At 40.6% G+C, this 18,903-nt stretch overlaps 1 protein-coding gene and 1 non-coding gene across 6 annotated transcripts in view; one reads left to right on the top strand and one right to left on the bottom strand.

The window, feature by feature from the left end:
- Positions 1-18,903, bottom strand: part of USP6NL (USP6 N-terminal like) — a 171,036-nt gene that overhangs the window by 119,572 nt on the left and 32,561 nt on the right. The window contains exon 1 of one of the 5 annotated variants that reach the window (XM_089527549.1): positions 12,531-12,603. The exons of the other annotated variants lie outside the window; for them this stretch is intronic. Within the exon in view, the coding sequence (XP_089383675.1) occupies positions 12,531-12,603 (73 nt within the window). Of the gene's footprint in view, positions 1-12,530; positions 12,604-18,903 lie in introns of those variants that run through there. 5 annotated transcript variants of the gene reach the window in all.
- LOC149311646 (U1 spliceosomal RNA) lies at positions 14,649-14,804 on the top strand. The gene has a single exon (XR_016281539.1). It is a non-coding gene; the product is annotated as a U1 spliceosomal RNA (small nuclear RNA).

Consider the following 18,903-nt stretch of genomic DNA (forward strand, 5'->3'; position numbering starts at 1 on the left):
CATGTAAGCATCCTGAAGCTTCCACATGCAAATGAATGCTTCATTTGATCTGAGAGACATTGGGATGGGAGTCATTTAGTTAACTGTTGTTGTTAATGAAATGTGATGATGGAAAGCCACAGAGCTGCATCTTTCTTGAGATGTTAACACTGACTTTAAGGTGGTGCTGGAGGGATGTTTGATATAGGTAAAGGTCACACTTCTCACTGGCCATGAGGCATTTGGGACATGAAAGCACGGGAAGCAGTAACTTTTCTCTGTGTGAAACTGAAGTACATTGCAGGACAGGTGTATATTATTCCTTTGACCCCATCTGCAACATGAGGATACAATGTGAGTAAACACTAAACTGAGCTCTTATAAACAACTTTCTCAGCATCAGGTTCAATTGCAAACTTGCAACTAGGATTCAATACCTTTAAATATGGTTGTAGGGGGTGTTGCAAAATGCTCAGTGTGACCATGAGTATTCACAGAACTACACTGCAGGGCTGTCAAATAAATCTATTCCAGCTGCATTCTCTTCTGTCTGAAATATGTGCCTTAGAATTTGCATTAGAAGAGAAATTTCCATTTAATACTATGTAAGAACTGAGTTAGAAACAGCAGAATTCTCTTTGCTACTACCTTTGGGGTTGGGAGAAAAGGCAATGGGACCCAAACCCTATTATATATATTTTTAAAATGTTGAGATATCTTCATTGATTTCTACAGGCTTCCATCCCAGAGGAAATTTAAAAATAGCTTTTCAGTGAGAACAAGGAAATGAGCTATCTAAACAGCAAGGTTTTTTAAAGCTTTCATTATTTGTGTATCCATCCACTTGGCTCATTCCTCTTAGTGAAAAGATAATCAAAGAAATAAAAGCAATAGAGTAAAGAACTATTTGTGGTTATTGTGTGCCTTCAAGTCATTTCCAACTTACAGCACGCCTAAGACAAATCAATGGGGAGAGTTTCTTGGCAAGATTTGTTGATGGGGATTTGCCTTTGCCTTTTTCTGAGGCTGAGAGAATGTGTCTTGCTCTAGGTCACTCAGTGGGTTTCCATGGTTGAGCAGGGAGTCAAACCCTGATCTCCAAAGTCAAAGTCCAATGCTCAAACTACACCACTATGCTGAGAGATAAATGGACATCAAAAGAAGCCAATGAGGTGGTGAATTCCACTTGCAGTTCCTTCACCTATGTGTGAGTAGGAGCCTCCACCTCATAACAGGCCATTAAAACCAAGTGGGGCTGGATAAAACAAGCCTTTATCCCCACTCCCATCATCCTCAGGAGGCCTTACCTGCTGAAGAGCTGGATAAAAATGCTAAGATATGTAATTGCCCATTGTCCAATACTCTCTGTTCCTGCCTTTCTCAACTAACCTCTCCTGCTAACTGATCTCTGGACACAACTACAGTATAAGCAAGCATGTATGAGATTGCCCTGTAGTGTCTTCCCCACAACTGTTATCTTCCACACTTGCCTTATCCAAATCCTTTTATTTTCAGCATTAATTGTGGCTCCACATCAGACATACATCAGACATACATACTCTAAACCCAATTGAAATTTAAACAAGCATTTGTGTCTACTTGGACGGAAATCACACTCAGAATCATTCCACTGGAGCCTCAGTAACAGGGTGGAAACTCCACCACAACAGCATGGAGAATGAACACGTGCAATGCATGTACACACAAATGACATCCTATCCTCTATAGCAGGGGTTCCCAAACTTTTGTCCTCCAGATGTATTGGACTTCAGATTCCAGAATTCCAGACTGGCAACATTGGCTGCGGATTCTGGGATCTTAACTCCAAAACACCTAGAGTTTTAGGACTACACTTTGGGAATCACTGCTCTATAGTGTGTATCATTTTTAATCACTGAGCATCAGTGCTATGCATAATGAACCAGTGGTGGTCCCATAGTCACTGGTTGCCAGTTTCTGGCAAGCTTCCAGAAAAGAAACAATTGCAGTTAATAGACAGAAATATGGTATTGATCCCTGGTACAGTGGAGGAGGATGCCATCCCCTCACACTCACACACACCAAATAGCCTGAGATACTCTTACTAGATTGTGCTGAAGATGAAGTAAGCTCTCCCCTGTTATACTCAAAATCCTCCACATCCACCTATCCTAGTTCCGTGGGATTTCACATCAACAAAATGTACAGTCTACCTAACCTATCTGTAAAAGTGTGGTGTCAGTTCTGTCTAGCAACAAATTAAATGAGTTGCTCTCTGTGCTTGGGAGAACAACTGTCTGACCAAGACTTAAGAGGCAGCTTCCCTCTGTCTCTCATTTATGATCAAATAAGTCTCTCCAATACAAAATTTAAGCCTGCAAAAACATCACAGTGGGGTTCAGATGGTCAGGATGGGGAGAGAAGGACAGAAAACATTCCTTCAATGGCTCAGTCATACACAGAGATGAAGGGAAAATACATGTCTATGCAATACTTCAGAGACCACACACCAAATCTGAACATCACTCAGAAGTGATTTTTGCATGGGTGAAGATTCCACATCTGCCAAGCTGACACTAACTGAAGCTAGAATCTAACTTTAAATACCAAAAACCTATATCTTTCCAGGAAACATAATTCAGGTACTATTTGTATTTTTCCTTAAGATAACAGCACAGCTAGGAGTATCCAAGGAATTTGCTAACCTGGACAACTGGCTGAGACGATGCTGACTTTTTTCTTCCCTGGTATCCGAGAATATGCACTCATTTTTTTACAGATTGAGTATTCCTTATCTAGAATTCCGAAATCCAAAATATTCCAAAATCCAAAACTGTCCACATGAGTGGCTGAAATAGTGACACCTTTGCTTTCTGGTGGTTCCAGTGTACACAAACCTTCAGGCTATGAGGTATATATGACAAATAAATGAATTTTGTGTTTAGACTTGGGTTCCATCTCCAAACTATCTCATTATTTATAGGCAAATATTCTCCCCCAAAAAATTCAAAATCCAAAACACCTCTGGTTCCAAGAATTACTAATACTACTACCTGTATTACTAGAAGCCTTCAATCTAGTAACTGGCTGGCTCAAATCAAGTTGTGAAATTCAGCCTGTTGCCATCCGTTTAGGACTGTCAAATCACAAAACTGCCATAACAGCAGAAGCCCCAACTGGGTCAAATAATTCACCAAAGTCAAGACCAGGTGAGTGATTCATGCACCCTTTTGGGCTGCAATTCCTAGCATTCCACACCACTGAATACCTTGGCTAGGGCTTCTAGGTGATGCAACTCACCAACATCTGGAGGAACACATGACTTCCACCCCTTTTCAAGACTCTAGAACAGCCATTGCCAGCCTGGTATTCACATGTGCCAGACTACAGCTTCTATAAATCCCAGCATGGTTGCCATTCCTCCAAGCTTCTGGAACTGGCTGTATTCCCGATACCTGCCCTTATTTATCAGCTGCCACCAGTGGGATAGGAATCAACAGTCCCTTCTCTATACTTTGATATGTCTCCATGACATGTTGAACTTTACAATCAAGATCCCAATATCTGGCTCTTTCCTTTCTGTGTCCTGTCTCTTACCGACTGTAGGCCTGAAGGTAAGGAGTTCCCCACTCCTGGTACCTGTAAACTGCTCTGGATGAAAAGTAGAGTAAAACCATGCTTAAAATATATTCATCAGCTCTGTTCACTTGAGATAATAGGAGCTGGAGAAAGACACATGTGCAGAAGCAACAGATTTGGAAAGGCTGTTCCAGAACTGGGCAATTCTATGCCCTTTGAGTCCCCAGTTTCTGGATTCACTTCCTTCGGGGCAATATTGCATAGGCTTCCTAGCATCTTTTTACCCTGAAGTATAAAGAAAGAACTTAATCAATTGCAGCCCACACTTACACATTACTTAAGTCATCACTGCCATGATATTTGAGGGCCCGGCATGCAAAGGTACAACTTTCCAAATGAAGTTGGAGTGCAATTCCCATCCACCCTATCCAGCACAATCAAATTGAAGAATGCTGGGAGTTGCACATCAGCAACATTTGGGGTTTATGGTCAAGCTGGGCATAAATAGTTGCATCTTTCAAAAAAAATAAATAAAACCAATAAACCTCCCCCCCCCCCCTGCAAAAGGAAAGAAATCATTGGAACAATTAAGTTGACTACCAAAAGTGATCCCTGGAGAACAGAAGCTTCAAGCTTCATCAATGCATTTCCAAACACTTAACAGTAGCTTTGCAGCCTTGCAAACACAATAAATGCAAACAATAAATGCATGGATACTTACTGGCAAGCTTCCTGCCTTGTGCCAAGAAGGTAAAATGAACAGGTCAATAAAACAGATGAAGCATAATTGAATTTGGCTGCTTTATCTTTGCCAAAGAAAATCCACTAGAGTTATTCTGCCCTACAGAAAGTATGGAACATTTCTAATCATTCAATTAACAGAAGAATAACATCAAATTATTATATTTTTAATAAATAAATTGTTAAATATATAGGCCCAAGCTAGAGGAAACACTGCACCATACTTTGCTGAATTAAAAATGAAGACTTTTTGCTCAGGCAAATATATTGGCTTCTTGTGTCACCATTAGTATGTCCACAGTAAGTAGAGGAAACAGTACATATCTCCCTCCCTGCAGGCCATCGTGGATGAATCCCTTAAAACATTTGGAAAGAGTTAGGAATGAAATATTTAATCAGATTCACTGGTAGATTAGATTGGCGAAACACCAATTTATAGAACATTTTGGCTCTGTGGCATTATCTGGAAAGGGGGTGAAAAAATATCCAGTGATTTTCCCTTTTAATAATACACCTGTGTTTGTTTTACTAATGCTTTCACATACTTTCTTCTCTCTCTCTTCCAAATGGAATTACTGAAATTTCTGATAGCATGCAAATTTATTTAAACTAAATTGATTTCTCTTTCATGTAATCAATCTGGAAAACATTATATAATCAGTTGGCAGCTCAACAGTTTTAAGGTCTAGTGAAGTCACACCAGGGAAGGAGAAGCAAAACAGGGGGAAAGGGGAGGATTTAAAGTATACTACATCAATTTAGGCACCCATTTCATTTCATGATTTCTTTTCCCTCAGTGAAGAGCTAAGCCAACACTACAACAGGGCCTAATATAGCTGATTTAAGCCCGTGGCAACTCACTTATTTTCATTAGAGCACTGAGTTACTGCTTTTCTTTTTATTTCTGACTGCCATTAGACTAACTTCAACTTGAGGAAAAGCACTTTTCCCTAATACAGGTATAGTATTTTTCCAGTACTCAGAAGGACACAGTGAGAGTACTTCCTTGAAATGCTTAAGTTCTTAATTCTGCTGCAGGAACTGTGGTCAGTTTGCTTATCTGAGAGTCTGCCCCACTAGCTGGAGGGTACAACCAAAGGTCATGGGGCTGCCCGCAACATTCTCAGAAACACTATAACCCCTAACCCATATTAGACCATGAAGTCAAGTAGTGACACACAGGACCAGGCAAGAGAACATCCGACTTAACTTATTCTTCTTCAAGCTAAACATACCCAGCTCTTTAAGCCACTTCTATAGAACAGATGGTAGCATTTCTCCTGGTTCTTTCATCTCTCTTCCCTCAATCTGGGCAAGACTGCACCCCCTGGGAGAGATTGGTCCTCCTACCCTTGCCTCCTTCCAAACTGTCCCCAACCCCAAGGATAAGTCCAGCACCCTTTCCATAGGCTGGCTGCTTCTATTTCCTAGCACCTCCCTTCCCGTGACTACAGTCCTGCTCTTAATGGTTGGGTTGCCCCATACCCTCGCCTGCTGAGCTTCTATGTCTCTCTGGGGCTTATTAATTGCTCTTCAACACAGCCAGCATGGCGTAGCGGCTTGAGTGTTGGACTGAGGCTCTGAAGAACAGGGTTTAATTCCCCACTTGGCCACAGAACCCACTGAGTAACCTTGGGCAAGTCATTTGCTTTCAGCCTCAAAGGAAGGCAATGGCAAACGTCCTCTGAACAAATAGTGCCAAGAAAAGCCCATGATAGTGACGCCGTAAGGTGGAAATGACTTGAAGGTCCACATCAGATAACACACACACACAGCTGCATGCCTTTTCTTGATTAATGGTCAGCACTACAGTTGCCTTTCCTGGGTTTGAGAGAACCAGAAGAGGAGGAGGAAGGTAACATGACAATCTCTAATACCTTCTCACAGCAAGTCACACTTTCTCATACTCAGAGGAAGGCAATGGCAACCCCCTCTAAACAAATCTTGCGAAGAAAACCCAGTGATTGGTTCACCTTAGGTCATTGTAAGTCAGAAATGACTTGAAGGCACACAACAACATAAAGTCAAATCAACCCGTCTCACTCAGTACTGTCAAGTCTGACTGGCAGCAGTTTACTCTAGGGTTATCCCTTTCATTTAAGATGCTGGTAACCAATCCTTCTACCTGTCAAGTGTTCACTTTAAAACGGAGCTATGGCTTGCTACCACTTCCTAGTGAAAGGAATAAAATACAAGTAGTTAAGATAACATTTCTTTTACTGTCTTTTTTTTTAAAAAAAAAAACCAACAACAGACTCTTTAGCAACATAGCAATTTATATCCTCTGCAAAAGAACTGATATTAACAGCAAAAAAAATGCCAGCTATTGCTACCAAAATTAAAGAAAAATTAATTAAGAACAAGCTCCCTCAATAAATCTAGAGAAGCAGTTGCATTGATGCAATGCAACAAAAGCTAAAGATATTTTTGGAACCCTGAAGATTAAAAAACATTGTGTCATAAGGTTTTGTGGGATATAGTAAACTTTATCAGACACTTGAAGTATTATTCTGGGACACACATACATGTACACACACAGAGGTGGGGAGTATGTAAACTGAGGTCCCAGGCAAATGACCTTAGTGTTCAAAACACAGAAACCCATATATGCAAACGTGTGTATCTGTATTTTGGAAAACTATATAACGCTGCTGATAAAGTGCACTGCAGTATGTGAAAGTTTATGCCATAATATTTTTTTTACTATTCAATGTACCATGAGACTAAGGCATTTGTTTTAATTTGCATATGACCAAGTTGTTTAAATAGCAATAGTAAATCCACACAATTAAACCAAGGATGTGTATCTAGCCCCAAATCCTGGCAAGAAACAAATTAGAACACCATAATTTTTGAATGCTGGAAAAATATTCACAGAATTGAAGCAAACAGATTCATCCCTCTCTGTTTGCTATGCAAGTCTAACAGCAACTGCAGTTCTGCAAAATTGGGGGGGGGGGGGGAGGTTGACTTCATCCACCCGTCTTAAAATCTCAAAAGAGTTCATAAGTCAATGAATTCCTCTGACATGCTGAACACATTATCAAGAAACCTTTCAGAGACGCTGAAGAAGGGGAAGCCCAATTTCAGTCTTCCATCTGTATATAGACCACAAACCTATTTACAAAATGGTATACTTTTAGTTATATTTCAGTACTCCAGTATTATATTTTCAGGCTGCCTAAATAGCTTGAAAACACCAAATCCTGTGTGAGCTGGGAAGCAAAAAAGGGTCAGGCCTGGTTAGTACCTGAAACTGCGACCAGTGGGGAATACGAAACGATGTTGGCTATATTTCAGGAGAAGGCAATGGCAAACCACTCTGAGAATTCCTTTCCAAGAAAACCCCATGATAGTGTCACCATAAGCTGGATCAGTATGAAGGAATATAAAAACAATGAATATCCAAGAGTGGATGTTAAGTCCATCTGTTTCTCCTCAAACTTTCCAGGAATCTCAACAGACTTTTTTTGGGGGGGTGGGGGCTTCACCCTATAAAAAAAACCAGGAGGTTTCAGAGAAGCTAGAGACCCATGGGCTGGACCTTCCCCACCTATTTCAGTGTCTGCAGGATGGCTGTAATCCAGAGAGCTTCTTCAGATATGCCAAATGCTGAAGTATACCAAATCAACTTTCTCTCTCTCTCTCTCTCTCTCTCTCTCTCTCTCTCTCTCTCACACACACACACACACACACACACTCACTTATTTATTTATTTTATTTATTTATTCATCCATTCATTCATTCATTCATTTCTCCTCCTTTCTTTGACACTCTTTTTCTGAAACAACAGATGCCAAATGATGCTTTCACCATAAACTCCTTGGGAGACTGAATAAAAGGAGAGATGCAATACAAAGTATGGGAAGAAGGGATTGTGGGGTTTTTTTGTAACACATATACAAAGCTCCCTTCAGTTCATGGAAAATAAGCTGTATGGAATTTTAGATCCGGGCTTTTTTGTTGTTGTGTGCCTTCAAGTGGTTCCCAATTTATGGCAACCTTAAGGCAAACCTATTCCAGGTTTGTTTGGTTTTTTGGCAATACACAAGTGTATTTGCTCGGGGGGGGGGGGGTTGCAACCTGAGGCTGAGAGAGAGTGACTTGCTCAAGGTCACCAAGTGGGTTTCCATGGAAAAACAGTAATATAAGCCTAGTTTCTCAGCATCCTAGTCCAACACTCAAACCACTATGCCATCCTGGCTTCCTACAACACAACTATAACAAAGTGTCTATGCACACCTGAGATCCATAGGGACAGTGGGATCTCAACAGAAGTTACTTTTCTGTTGCTAATGTAAGTTTTATTACCTTTCTTTTATTGCCCTTTGTCTCTAGTCCTCACATGAGCATAAGGGGATTGGATCCTGCCTACACTTAAATCCCTCAGTACCATCTTAATTGAAACCATCTCAGCAGGAACATAGGCCTATGACTCTGACATCATCATCTTTTTCCTCCTGTATGATTTTTAACATCTTTGCCTGATGAAGAAGCCAGTGAAGCTTCAAAGGCTTGCACAAAGTATTTTAGGATTAGAGTTGGCCCAATGAAAGTATTACTGTCTGAGGAGTCAGACTTGAAAAGCATCATTTTGCACAGAAATGCCATAATTTGAGAGCAGAACAATGTTTATCCTTAAGATGCCAGTTTGTTGCTACTAAATTTGCTTCAGACACAGGACCTATAAAGTCATGTATTTAAGGAAAAAAATCACAAAGATTTTATATAATACAAATGCTACCATATACGAGTTTCATATTCATTAACTGCATTTATATGGCATCTTTCCTCCAAATGCAGTCAATTTCATCACTCAATGGGGACTAAAACTTAGATCTCCCAAGCCCTTATCCTATAATATCAAAGCATGTAGCATAAGCCCTCAGAAAAATCAGCAGGAGACCTAGGAGGGAAAGATCCATAGATAAATAATAACTTTTAAAAAGTCATCAACGTAACTTCATGTCTGCTATAACTGATTACATTCACCTCTTGTTCTGGGATTCTGAAGAAAACATCATTTATAATATTTTTCTCCCTTCCACTGAATAACAGTTAACAAGACTGACTCATTCTGCACAATATTGTCTTGACATACAGAATATGCCGAAGGTTAAATTCAATTACAGCTCTGATAAATATTGAATCTCTAAGCAGTGTTTAGAAATCTGGTTATAAGAACTTTTATTTCACTTCTGCTAGTATTCCTTTCAAATTGTTTTGCAACCATCACAGAGAGCTAAAATTTAAGAATAAAATGTAATAGTTAAAAGTGATCAGTTTGAATATTTCAGCAAGGTCCTAATGTTCCTTCATCAGTGGACATACCACATATCAGTGGTCCCCAAATTGTGCCCTTTAAGAGATTTTGCACTCCAGCTCCCAGAAGCCTCAGCCATGTTGGACAATGGTCTGGGATTCTGGGAGCTGAAGTCCAAAATCCTTTAAAGAGCACAGTTTGGGGAACACTGCTATGTATACTCATGTATAAATTGAGAAATTTTGGTCAAAAAATTGACCCAAAAAACCTGGGTCAACTTATGGGTCAGTACAGTACTTTGACCCGAGTTTCTCCCCAGCCGGGCTACCTCCGCAAAGGACAGCACAGCTGGGGAGACTCTGGGGAAGGCAACTGATCACCCCACAGCCTCTTCCCAGCTGGCCTTTCACCCCAGGAGAAAGACCAGTTGGGAAGAAACTGGGGAGGATGACTGATCACCCTGCAGCCTCTCCCTTTCTGGACTTTCTCCCCGGGAAGAACCCCAGCTGGAAAGACGCTGGGGATGGCGACTTATCACCCTCCAACCTCTCCCCAACTGGACTCCCTCGACTTAGCCACAGGTCATATAAAAACCCAGAATTTTGGCCCCAAAGGTTGGCCTCGACTTATACACGAGGTTGACTTAGTTGAGTATATATGGTAAGCTCATCAGTCAATAATGCTTAGTAAGACAGCAGAAGAAGAAGAAGCCCCCATTACAGATAGATATACTTAACTGAGGAAACCATGACCCTGAGTCTGCAAGACCTGGGCAGGGTTCTTGATGATGACTTGGCGGTCTCTCATTCATAGGGTCGCCATATATCGAAGAGCATAGTATTGACTTGAAACATCCCTATGATACAGTATATTTCAAGGGAATTCTGAAAATCAGTGTCTCGCTTCACAAAACATTTCTTGGGTCTTACTCAAGTTGCTTGAGAATCCTATGGCTCTACAGACAGTAGCCAGTAGCAGCAATCCATCCACTGAGTTACCTGAAATCTGATTGCAGGTTAACATTCAATAACAAAAAGTAGTCCACTTAATACTGATTTTGTGATGCCAGAGTTTTTGTTGCTTCAAGTCATTTCTGACTTATGGCAAACCTAAGGCAAACCTATCATGGGAGCTTTCTTGGCAAGATTTGTTCACAGTAGGTTCGCCATTGCCTTCCCCTGAGACTGAGAGCGTGTGACTTGCCCAAGGTCACCCAGTGAGTTTCATGTCCAAGCAGGGAATTGAACCCTGGTCTCCAGAGTCATAGTCCAAAACTCAAACCAATATGCCACAATAGTACAGACAGCAAAAGGCCAATACAGGAGTGGCCAATGCAGTCCTGTTTATAAGACTCCAATCAGTTCTAGTCAGCACTGTCAATGGTGAAGAATGCTAAGAGCTACATTTAAACAACATATTCTCATGCTTTCTGAAATAAATAAATATTATCTGATATACACAGGACATGATACAGACGGAGTTAATAGTTTAACACTGCTATCTATACATATCCACATAAACTTCAACCAAGCTTACATTCAAATAAGTTCATTTCGGTGTTGAAATCCAATTAATTTTAACAGAGTTAAGCATATGCTTATGATTTAACTCTCCCAAGTGAGAGCTCAACTGTGCTCACATTCAACATTTACAAAAAGCAATATATTCAAATCATATCTAAACTTAACTACTAGAGATCACTGAAGTCTTGTTTCTTCACATGGAAATAACGTCAAGCTTTCCTGTCATTCAATGACAGCAGACTAATCTCGACAGTCAATATTCTCTTTTATTTCAACACATGTCCAAATTCCATAATAGGCAAACACCAACTGAAAGAATAACTCACATTGTCCTTCTGTCTTGTTTATAATATAGAACTACAGATCTAAATTTTTAAAAAAAGAAGGCAGCTGGTTCAAATTCAAAATAAAGACCTTAAACATGTCTTGGCTTTATGATATCATGATTAAGGATCCAAAACCCAAGCAAACTGATCTTCAAAGCAGTCGGTTTAAACTATTTTGTGTCTGCAGATTGATTCATATAAGCAAATTGGTGTTTTAAGTTTGCAAACATGGGCATACTTGCTTGGGAAATGAATTCAGGGGCTTAGTTCATATGTGGAAGAGGGGGAGGGAATTCAAAAGCAGGAGCTTCTCTGACCCACTGAACATGCAATCAGTGCAAAGATAATATATGGTTTATATTTCATATAGTCAAGTAAAATTCTATAAACATGAAACGCCTTAACATTTTCAGGGCTCTACCTGAGAGGACAACATTGAAATACCAACACATACAAAATAACCATGTAACTTTTGAAGCTGGCTGTGTTAAATATTTAAGTAAACCCTCATATTGGTGAAACCAGCACAAGTATATTGTAAGAATTTTACATTTTAAAGGTGATAAACACAAAATGGATTTATATCAAAACATCTCAAGTAGTATAATAAGATGAGGGGAGCGCTTCTCAGCAACATTTCTTTAGGAGATGTAATCTTAAAGTTGAACATGATATATATAACCCACTTTTTAAAGAAAATGAATGCACACTGGGCTTTTAAAGCTTGTATTACCAAGAAGACACCAACAGCAAGTCTCTTTCATCTATTGAAATCCAGTAAGAAGATATCTGCAGGATATTCTCGCATACCAAGATTATATTAATACAATTACATAGACAGCAAAATCTTTTCCGCTGGAAGGGAAACAGAAAAGAGCATATGGTCCTTAAAATAAAGCATCTACTACATACACAGCAATTCTATCTTCAGTTTTGGAAAGTGCTCAGAATTCCCTTTCGGATTGCTGATGATCACACAGAATTTATCACTCCTCAAAGCAAAGCAGTAGCAGCTGAACGTCAGTGCCCAAAATGCAAACTTGAAATAAAGATAGAATTTGCTTCAGGCAATCACTCAAGGTTAACGCAAGAACAGATTACTCAGATGGTTAAAGATGAATGTTTCAGAGCTTCTCCTACCTTTCTTTGCAGTATCTGTTCTACGTCGCGCTGGTGACACCAGCTCTTTCACAATCTGCAAGACTTGAATCATTGCTAGTTAGCAAAATCAAAGCTACCAGCTGCTTCTCTGGAATGCCAACAGGTTTCATCCCTACAGAGCATTACACGTCCGCTTCAAGTAAGCTGGAGCAAGAGCGACACAGCAGCAACTCCCATTACCTTTCCTGGGAGACGCTTTGGGTGCCTGACAACGGTACAGCGAGAGGTGCCTTGAGCACATGGATGCAAAGGCAGTGCCAGCCGTACGTTTCTTACTGCAACTCTATAAAGCATTTTATTATGTGAGCCAGATGTTAGCATGGCCTCTTTTCAGTTAAGACTTGAGGCTACAGATTTGCCCCTGTTGAAAGCATGGAACTTGTGCATGGCAGAAAAAGAGGCTTGGTCATTTCAACCATGAAGCCGGTATGAAGTCAACCAACAAAGGTGAAATAAAATAACCTAGCCCCACAGCTTGCTGGATTTCCTTAGCAAATAATAATAATAATAATAATAACAACAACAACAACAACAACAACGTTCTCAAATTATCACAATTACGCCCCCTTTTTCCCCTTGCCTCTGAGATTTCTGCATATAAGCACACTGTATGCTGAAAATCTTTGGAGTAACTCAGATACTACTTGGATGTACCACCAGGGGCACAGAACTTACACTGAGCTGAAGCTTTCCTATTGCTTCTGTCAGGTAATTTTAACAGTCGAGTGTGAGAAATTAAATGTTCCAGAACATTACAATAAATGTACAGTGATTATCCATGACACCTACTTATCAGAGTAGCCCACAAAACTGAACATTACAGGAACTCTCTTTACCACCCAAGATCCTGTAAAATAAAACTAGTTTGCTCCTCTGCCCATAGAAAAGGAAAGTCAGGTGCTTTTAAAGAACTGTACCATTCCAAAGGCTGAAGTACCTTTAAATCAAGGGTAGTGAATGTGCACCACAAGGGGCTCATGCAGTTCTCTTTTTGAAGGCCCGAAGAATGCTCCTCAAAATCTTCTGGACCCCACACCCAAATGAATGCAAAACAAAACTAGAAGAAATTCTAAGCTTTGTATTACTTTATTTCCATGCTGGTGTGACCTGACCAGCGAGTATGGGAGCCCAGCCCCACATCAGATTCTGAAATAGAGAGCATGTAAGTCAACAATATTCCAGGAAAAAAGAAACATAACACCAAGATAAAATCTCCAGTCATAACTACATCACAGCAGTACTGATGTTCCTTTGCTTTTCTAACCATTCTCTCTCACACACATGCCAACCTACTCCAGTTGAAAAGTTTGATTTTGAGTGGTGGCACCTCTCAGAAAGCTATTTCCCATTCATGCATGTACACAGGAGCCAGCAAATCTTAGACATGAATCTCACTCCACAGGAGTTTACCGTATACTGTGCAGCTGCAGACAAGTCTCCATAGGGACCATCAAACGCAGCATCCAAACACGAATCAAGGAACACAAGAGACACTGCAGACTGGGTCAGCCAGGAAAATCAACAGTAGCAGAATATGTTATAAACCATTCAGGGCATAAAATGCTATTTGAAAACACTGAAATCCTGGACCATGCCGACAACTATCAGGTCAGAATGCACAGGGAAGCCATTGAAATCCATGAACACCTGGACAACTTCAACAGGAAAGAAGAAAACCTTAAAGTAAACAAAGTTTGTCTACCAGTCCTGAAAATACCAAAATCAAGACCCAGCAAATGCAAATGAAAACCACCCAGGGTCAGGGGGTTTCCCAGCAGACAATGGATCACTAATTAAATAGATAGACACCCTGAGGTCTTGCCATTCAACAACAGACCAACACAGAGATTAACATGTAAATCACTTCCTCTGAATCAAAGGTCACACAGTATATATATACCCCACTCACATCCATGCCAGCATTCTCTGAAGAGGCTGGCCACAGATGGCAAAACGTCAGGAATAAGTTCTTTCAGAACATGGCCACATAGCCTGAAAACTCCACAAAAAACTATGGATTCTGGATGTGAAAGCCTTCAACTTCACAAATCTTAGACAGCCTTATCATTGTTGTTGATTCCAACATTTGGCAACCCTAAAGTTACCTGGCAGGGGAGATACCATGATCACGAAGGTGGTTTGCCCAGGGTGAGGCTCATCCATTGCACTCCGGGTGTGCTGACCCCTGCGATTTCCCCAAATGCGGGAAACTCGACTGCATAATTTGTGGTAGCGGGGGAATGCGTTCACACTAAAAAAAATTGGCAATTCCATAATCACAAAAAGTCAACATGGGTTTCAGAGAAACAAGTCATGCCAGACAAATCTGACCTCTTCCTTTGATAAAATTACCAGCTTGGTAGATGAAGGGAATGCTGTGGATATAGTATATCTTCAGTAAGGCCTTTGACAAGGTTTCCCATGATATTCTTGCAAACAAGCTTGTAAAATGTCGGCTAGACAAGGTAACTGTTACATGGATTTGCAATTGGTTGACTGGCTGAACCCAAAGGGTGCTCAACAATGGCTCCTTTTCATCCTGGAGAGAAGTGACCAGTGGGGTCCCACAGGGCTCTGTCCTGGGGACAGTGCTATTCAACATCTTTATCAATGACTTGGAGGACAAAATTGGGGGCTTACTTATCAAATTTGCAGATGACACCAAATTAGGAAGAGTGGCTAATTCTCCAGAGGACAGAATCAAAATTCAAAATTACCTGAATAGACTATAAAGCTGGGCCAAAGCTAACAAAATGAAATTCAACATGGAGAAATGTAAGGTACTGCAATTAGGGTGGAAAAATGAAATGCACAGATATAGGATGGGGGACACCTGGCTGAGTGAGACTACATGTGAAAGGGATCTAGGCGTCCAAGTAGACCACAAGTTGAACATGAGTCAACAGTGTGATGCGGCAAGCTAAAAAGGCCAAAGCAATTTTAGGCTGCATCAATAAATTTATAGTGTCTAGATCAAGAGAAGTAATAGTTCCACTATATTCTGCTTTGGTCGGGCCACACCTGAAATACTGTGTCCAGTTCTGGGCACCACAATTCAAAAACGACATTGAGAAATTGGAGCATGTCCAAAGGAGGGAAACTAAAATGGTGAAGGGTCTGGAAACCATGTCCTATGAGGAATGACTTAAGGAGCTGGGGATGTTTAGCCTGGAGAAAAGAAGGTTAAGAAGTGACATGATAGCCCTATTTAAATATTTGAAGGGATGTCATATTGAGGAGGGAGCAAGTTTGTTTTCTACTGTTCCAGAGACTAGGACCCAGAGAAATGGATGCAAGCTGCAGGAAAAGAGATTCCACCTCAACTTTAGGAAGACCTTCCTGACAGTAAGGGCTGTTCGACAGTGGAACACTCTCCTTCCTCAGAGTGTAGTGGAGTCCCCTTCCTTAGAGGTCTTCAAATGGAGGCTGGATGGCCATCTGTCGGGGATGCTTTGATTGAGATATCCAGCATAGCAGGGGGTTGGACTGGATGGCCCTTGTAGTCTCTTCCAACTCTACAATTCTATGATTCTGTATCATGGGTTTTTTGTGGTATGGCTTGTTCAGAAGGTGTTCCCGAGGCTGAAACAATGTGAATTGTCCAAGGTCACGCAGTGGGTTTCCATGGTTGAGAGGGGATTCGAACCCTAGAGTCCCAGCATCACAGTCCAATACTCAAACCACTATTACACACTAGCTCTCAACAGTTTTATCAGCCAACCAAGAATATATTGTTGCCAGGATCCCATTCCCCTCTCATTTAAAAGGCAAGCTGTTGTCCGGTTGTCACACCACACCCATGGCACTCCCTGCAAAGGTAGAGAGATATCTGCCCTTCTAATTGTCAATGTTTGCAGAGGGTTGCTTTGGTTTCCCTCTTGTCTGGCAATCAGAGCACTTCTCAAACCCCATGAAGTCTGTCCCCTGTTCTCCAGCTCAGAGCATGAGAAAAGTGACACAGGTGGCTTGTCGCAGTTCTACAGGATATGTACCAAACGCAAAACCAGAGAAAGGCAGAGTGCAGCCGATATCTGTGGCTGAGAAACAGGAAGTGTTCATCCCTATGCTCATTCACTGAAGCTCCATTCTCTGTCATAGCATTATTTACATGTGAAAAGTCCCAGATTCAAACGTCAACATCCTGTTTTAAATCTCAGAGAGCAGCTATCAATCATGAGTTAGTACTGAGCTAGATTAACCAAAAGTCTGACTCATAGTTGAGCAAAGAAGGCAACTTTCTTTGATCCTAGTTAGCATGGATTAGTGAGCCAAACAAGCAAGGAATTCCAAGTATTAAAGTAATCCATGGAAAACTATGGACATGCCATCTAAGCACTCTGCTTGTGACAAACATGAAAAAAATGAGTGAAAGGATCAGCATGAGGTAAGAGCAAAGCAACATTAGTATTCATGGTAAACAAAGTGATGAATAATTTAGGCATGCTCAGACCCAAGCTTTGCAGAATCACACAATAGCTTTATAGCACACTGCTTGCTGGAAAACAGCAGCATCACAAAACAATCTATGACCAGTTTTCCATGGTTCCTGTTGTTCACAGTGTTAAGGGTATAGTGCATGTTTTTAAACAAGTCAGCAAGAGGAAAGAAGTTAAAACCAGTCAGTGAAGTAATTTCTTTTCAGTTAGCAAATGTAGAATACAAAACACATAGTACCATTCAGCTCTATTTGTCTCTATTAAAGTCCTCCATCACTGGTACAGTAATTTTCCTTGAAACATATATGAGGTACGAACAGACATAAATGCTTGTCAGAGTACTAACAGACAATACGGGAGCATACAAGAGAAACAGAATATTCCAGAGTCAAATGGGTTGTACTCAAGGAAAATAGTTTTCGTAAATTAGAGGATGCTGTTAAATGTAATTTCACTGGAACCCTAAAACCCAAAAATACGTAGTGTTGATGCCAGTTGTAAGAAGTCACAAAGCATGGTTGTTACAGGCACTTACAAGCCAAGGTCTTATATGTGATCCACAAAACTAATTCCAGGGGAGGAAATCAGCATGTGCTCAATAAGCTATAGCAAAGCATTTCACTGCATAAATCATGAAAAATGAGGAATGGCTCTTAAGGATATGAGAGTGCCACTACATCTGATAGTCCTGATGAGAAATCTGTCCTTAAGACAAGAGACTGCTGTTACAACGGAATAGAATGGTTCCCAAATGGCAAAGGGATCAGGCTAGGCTGCATTCTTTCACCATATCTGTTCAACTTCTATGCAGAAAGTATCATACAAATAGCAGGTTTAAACTCAGAAAAAGGGAAAGTAATGATGGGAGGAAGGAATATCAACAACCTAATATACACAGATGACACTATACTACTAGCAGAAAATATCAGAGACTTGGAACAAATAATAAGGAAGGTCAAAGAAGAAAAGTACAAAAGCAGATTTAATGTTGACCATAAAGAAAAGAAAAATAATGACCACAGAAGAAGTACAAAAATTCAATCTAGACAATGAGGAAACCAAAACAGTTAAAGAGTTCCCACACCTAGGATCAAACATTGATTAGAATGGCAACTACAGCCAAGAAATAAGAAGATGAGGAAAGGAAATGGCAGTAATGAAAGCACCAGAGAAGAGCCTAAAGAGTAAAGATATGCAACTAAGCACAAAAGAATTGTTCAAGCCATTGTATTCCCCATCATTATGTACAGATGCGACAGCTGGACAGTGAAGAAAGCTGTGAAGTCAAAGGCTTTCATGGCCGACATCCATATTTTTTATTTTTTTTATTTTTGTGGGTTTTCCTGATCCTGGGTGGTTTTCATTTGCACTAAAAGCAAGACCCAGCAAAATGCAAATAAACACCACCCAGGGTCAGGGGTTTTCCCAGCAGACAATGATCACTAATTAAACAGACACTAATCCCCTTTGCATATCCACCCACCCGGAGGCCTTGCCATTCAACAACAGAATAACAAAGAGATTAATATAGAAATGACTCCTCCCTACCCAGGGTCACACAGTGTGTGTATGTGTGTGTGTATGTGTGTGTGTGTGTATGTGTATATATATATATATATACACACACACACACACACACACACACACACACACACACCACTCTCTTCCATGCCAGCATTCTCTGAAACACCAGCCACAGATGCTGGTGAAATGTCAGGAATAAACTCTTCTAGAACATGGCCACAAAGCCTGAAAAACCCACAAAAAATATAGTGAAGAAAGAATATAGGAAGAAAATCAATTCATTTGAGATGTGGTGCTTGGGAAGAGTGCTGAGGATACCGTGGATGGCAAAAAAGACAAACAAATGTGTGCTTGAACAGATCAAACCTAAAATCTCCCTGGAAGCCAAGAGA

Source organism: Sceloporus occidentalis, unplaced genomic scaffold (assembly GCF_023333645.1).
Source record: "Sceloporus occidentalis isolate IW3139 unplaced genomic scaffold, rSceOcc1.0.p SCAF_5, whole genome shotgun sequence".
NCBI lineage: Eukaryota > Metazoa > Chordata > Lepidosauria > Squamata > Phrynosomatidae > Sceloporus > Sceloporus occidentalis.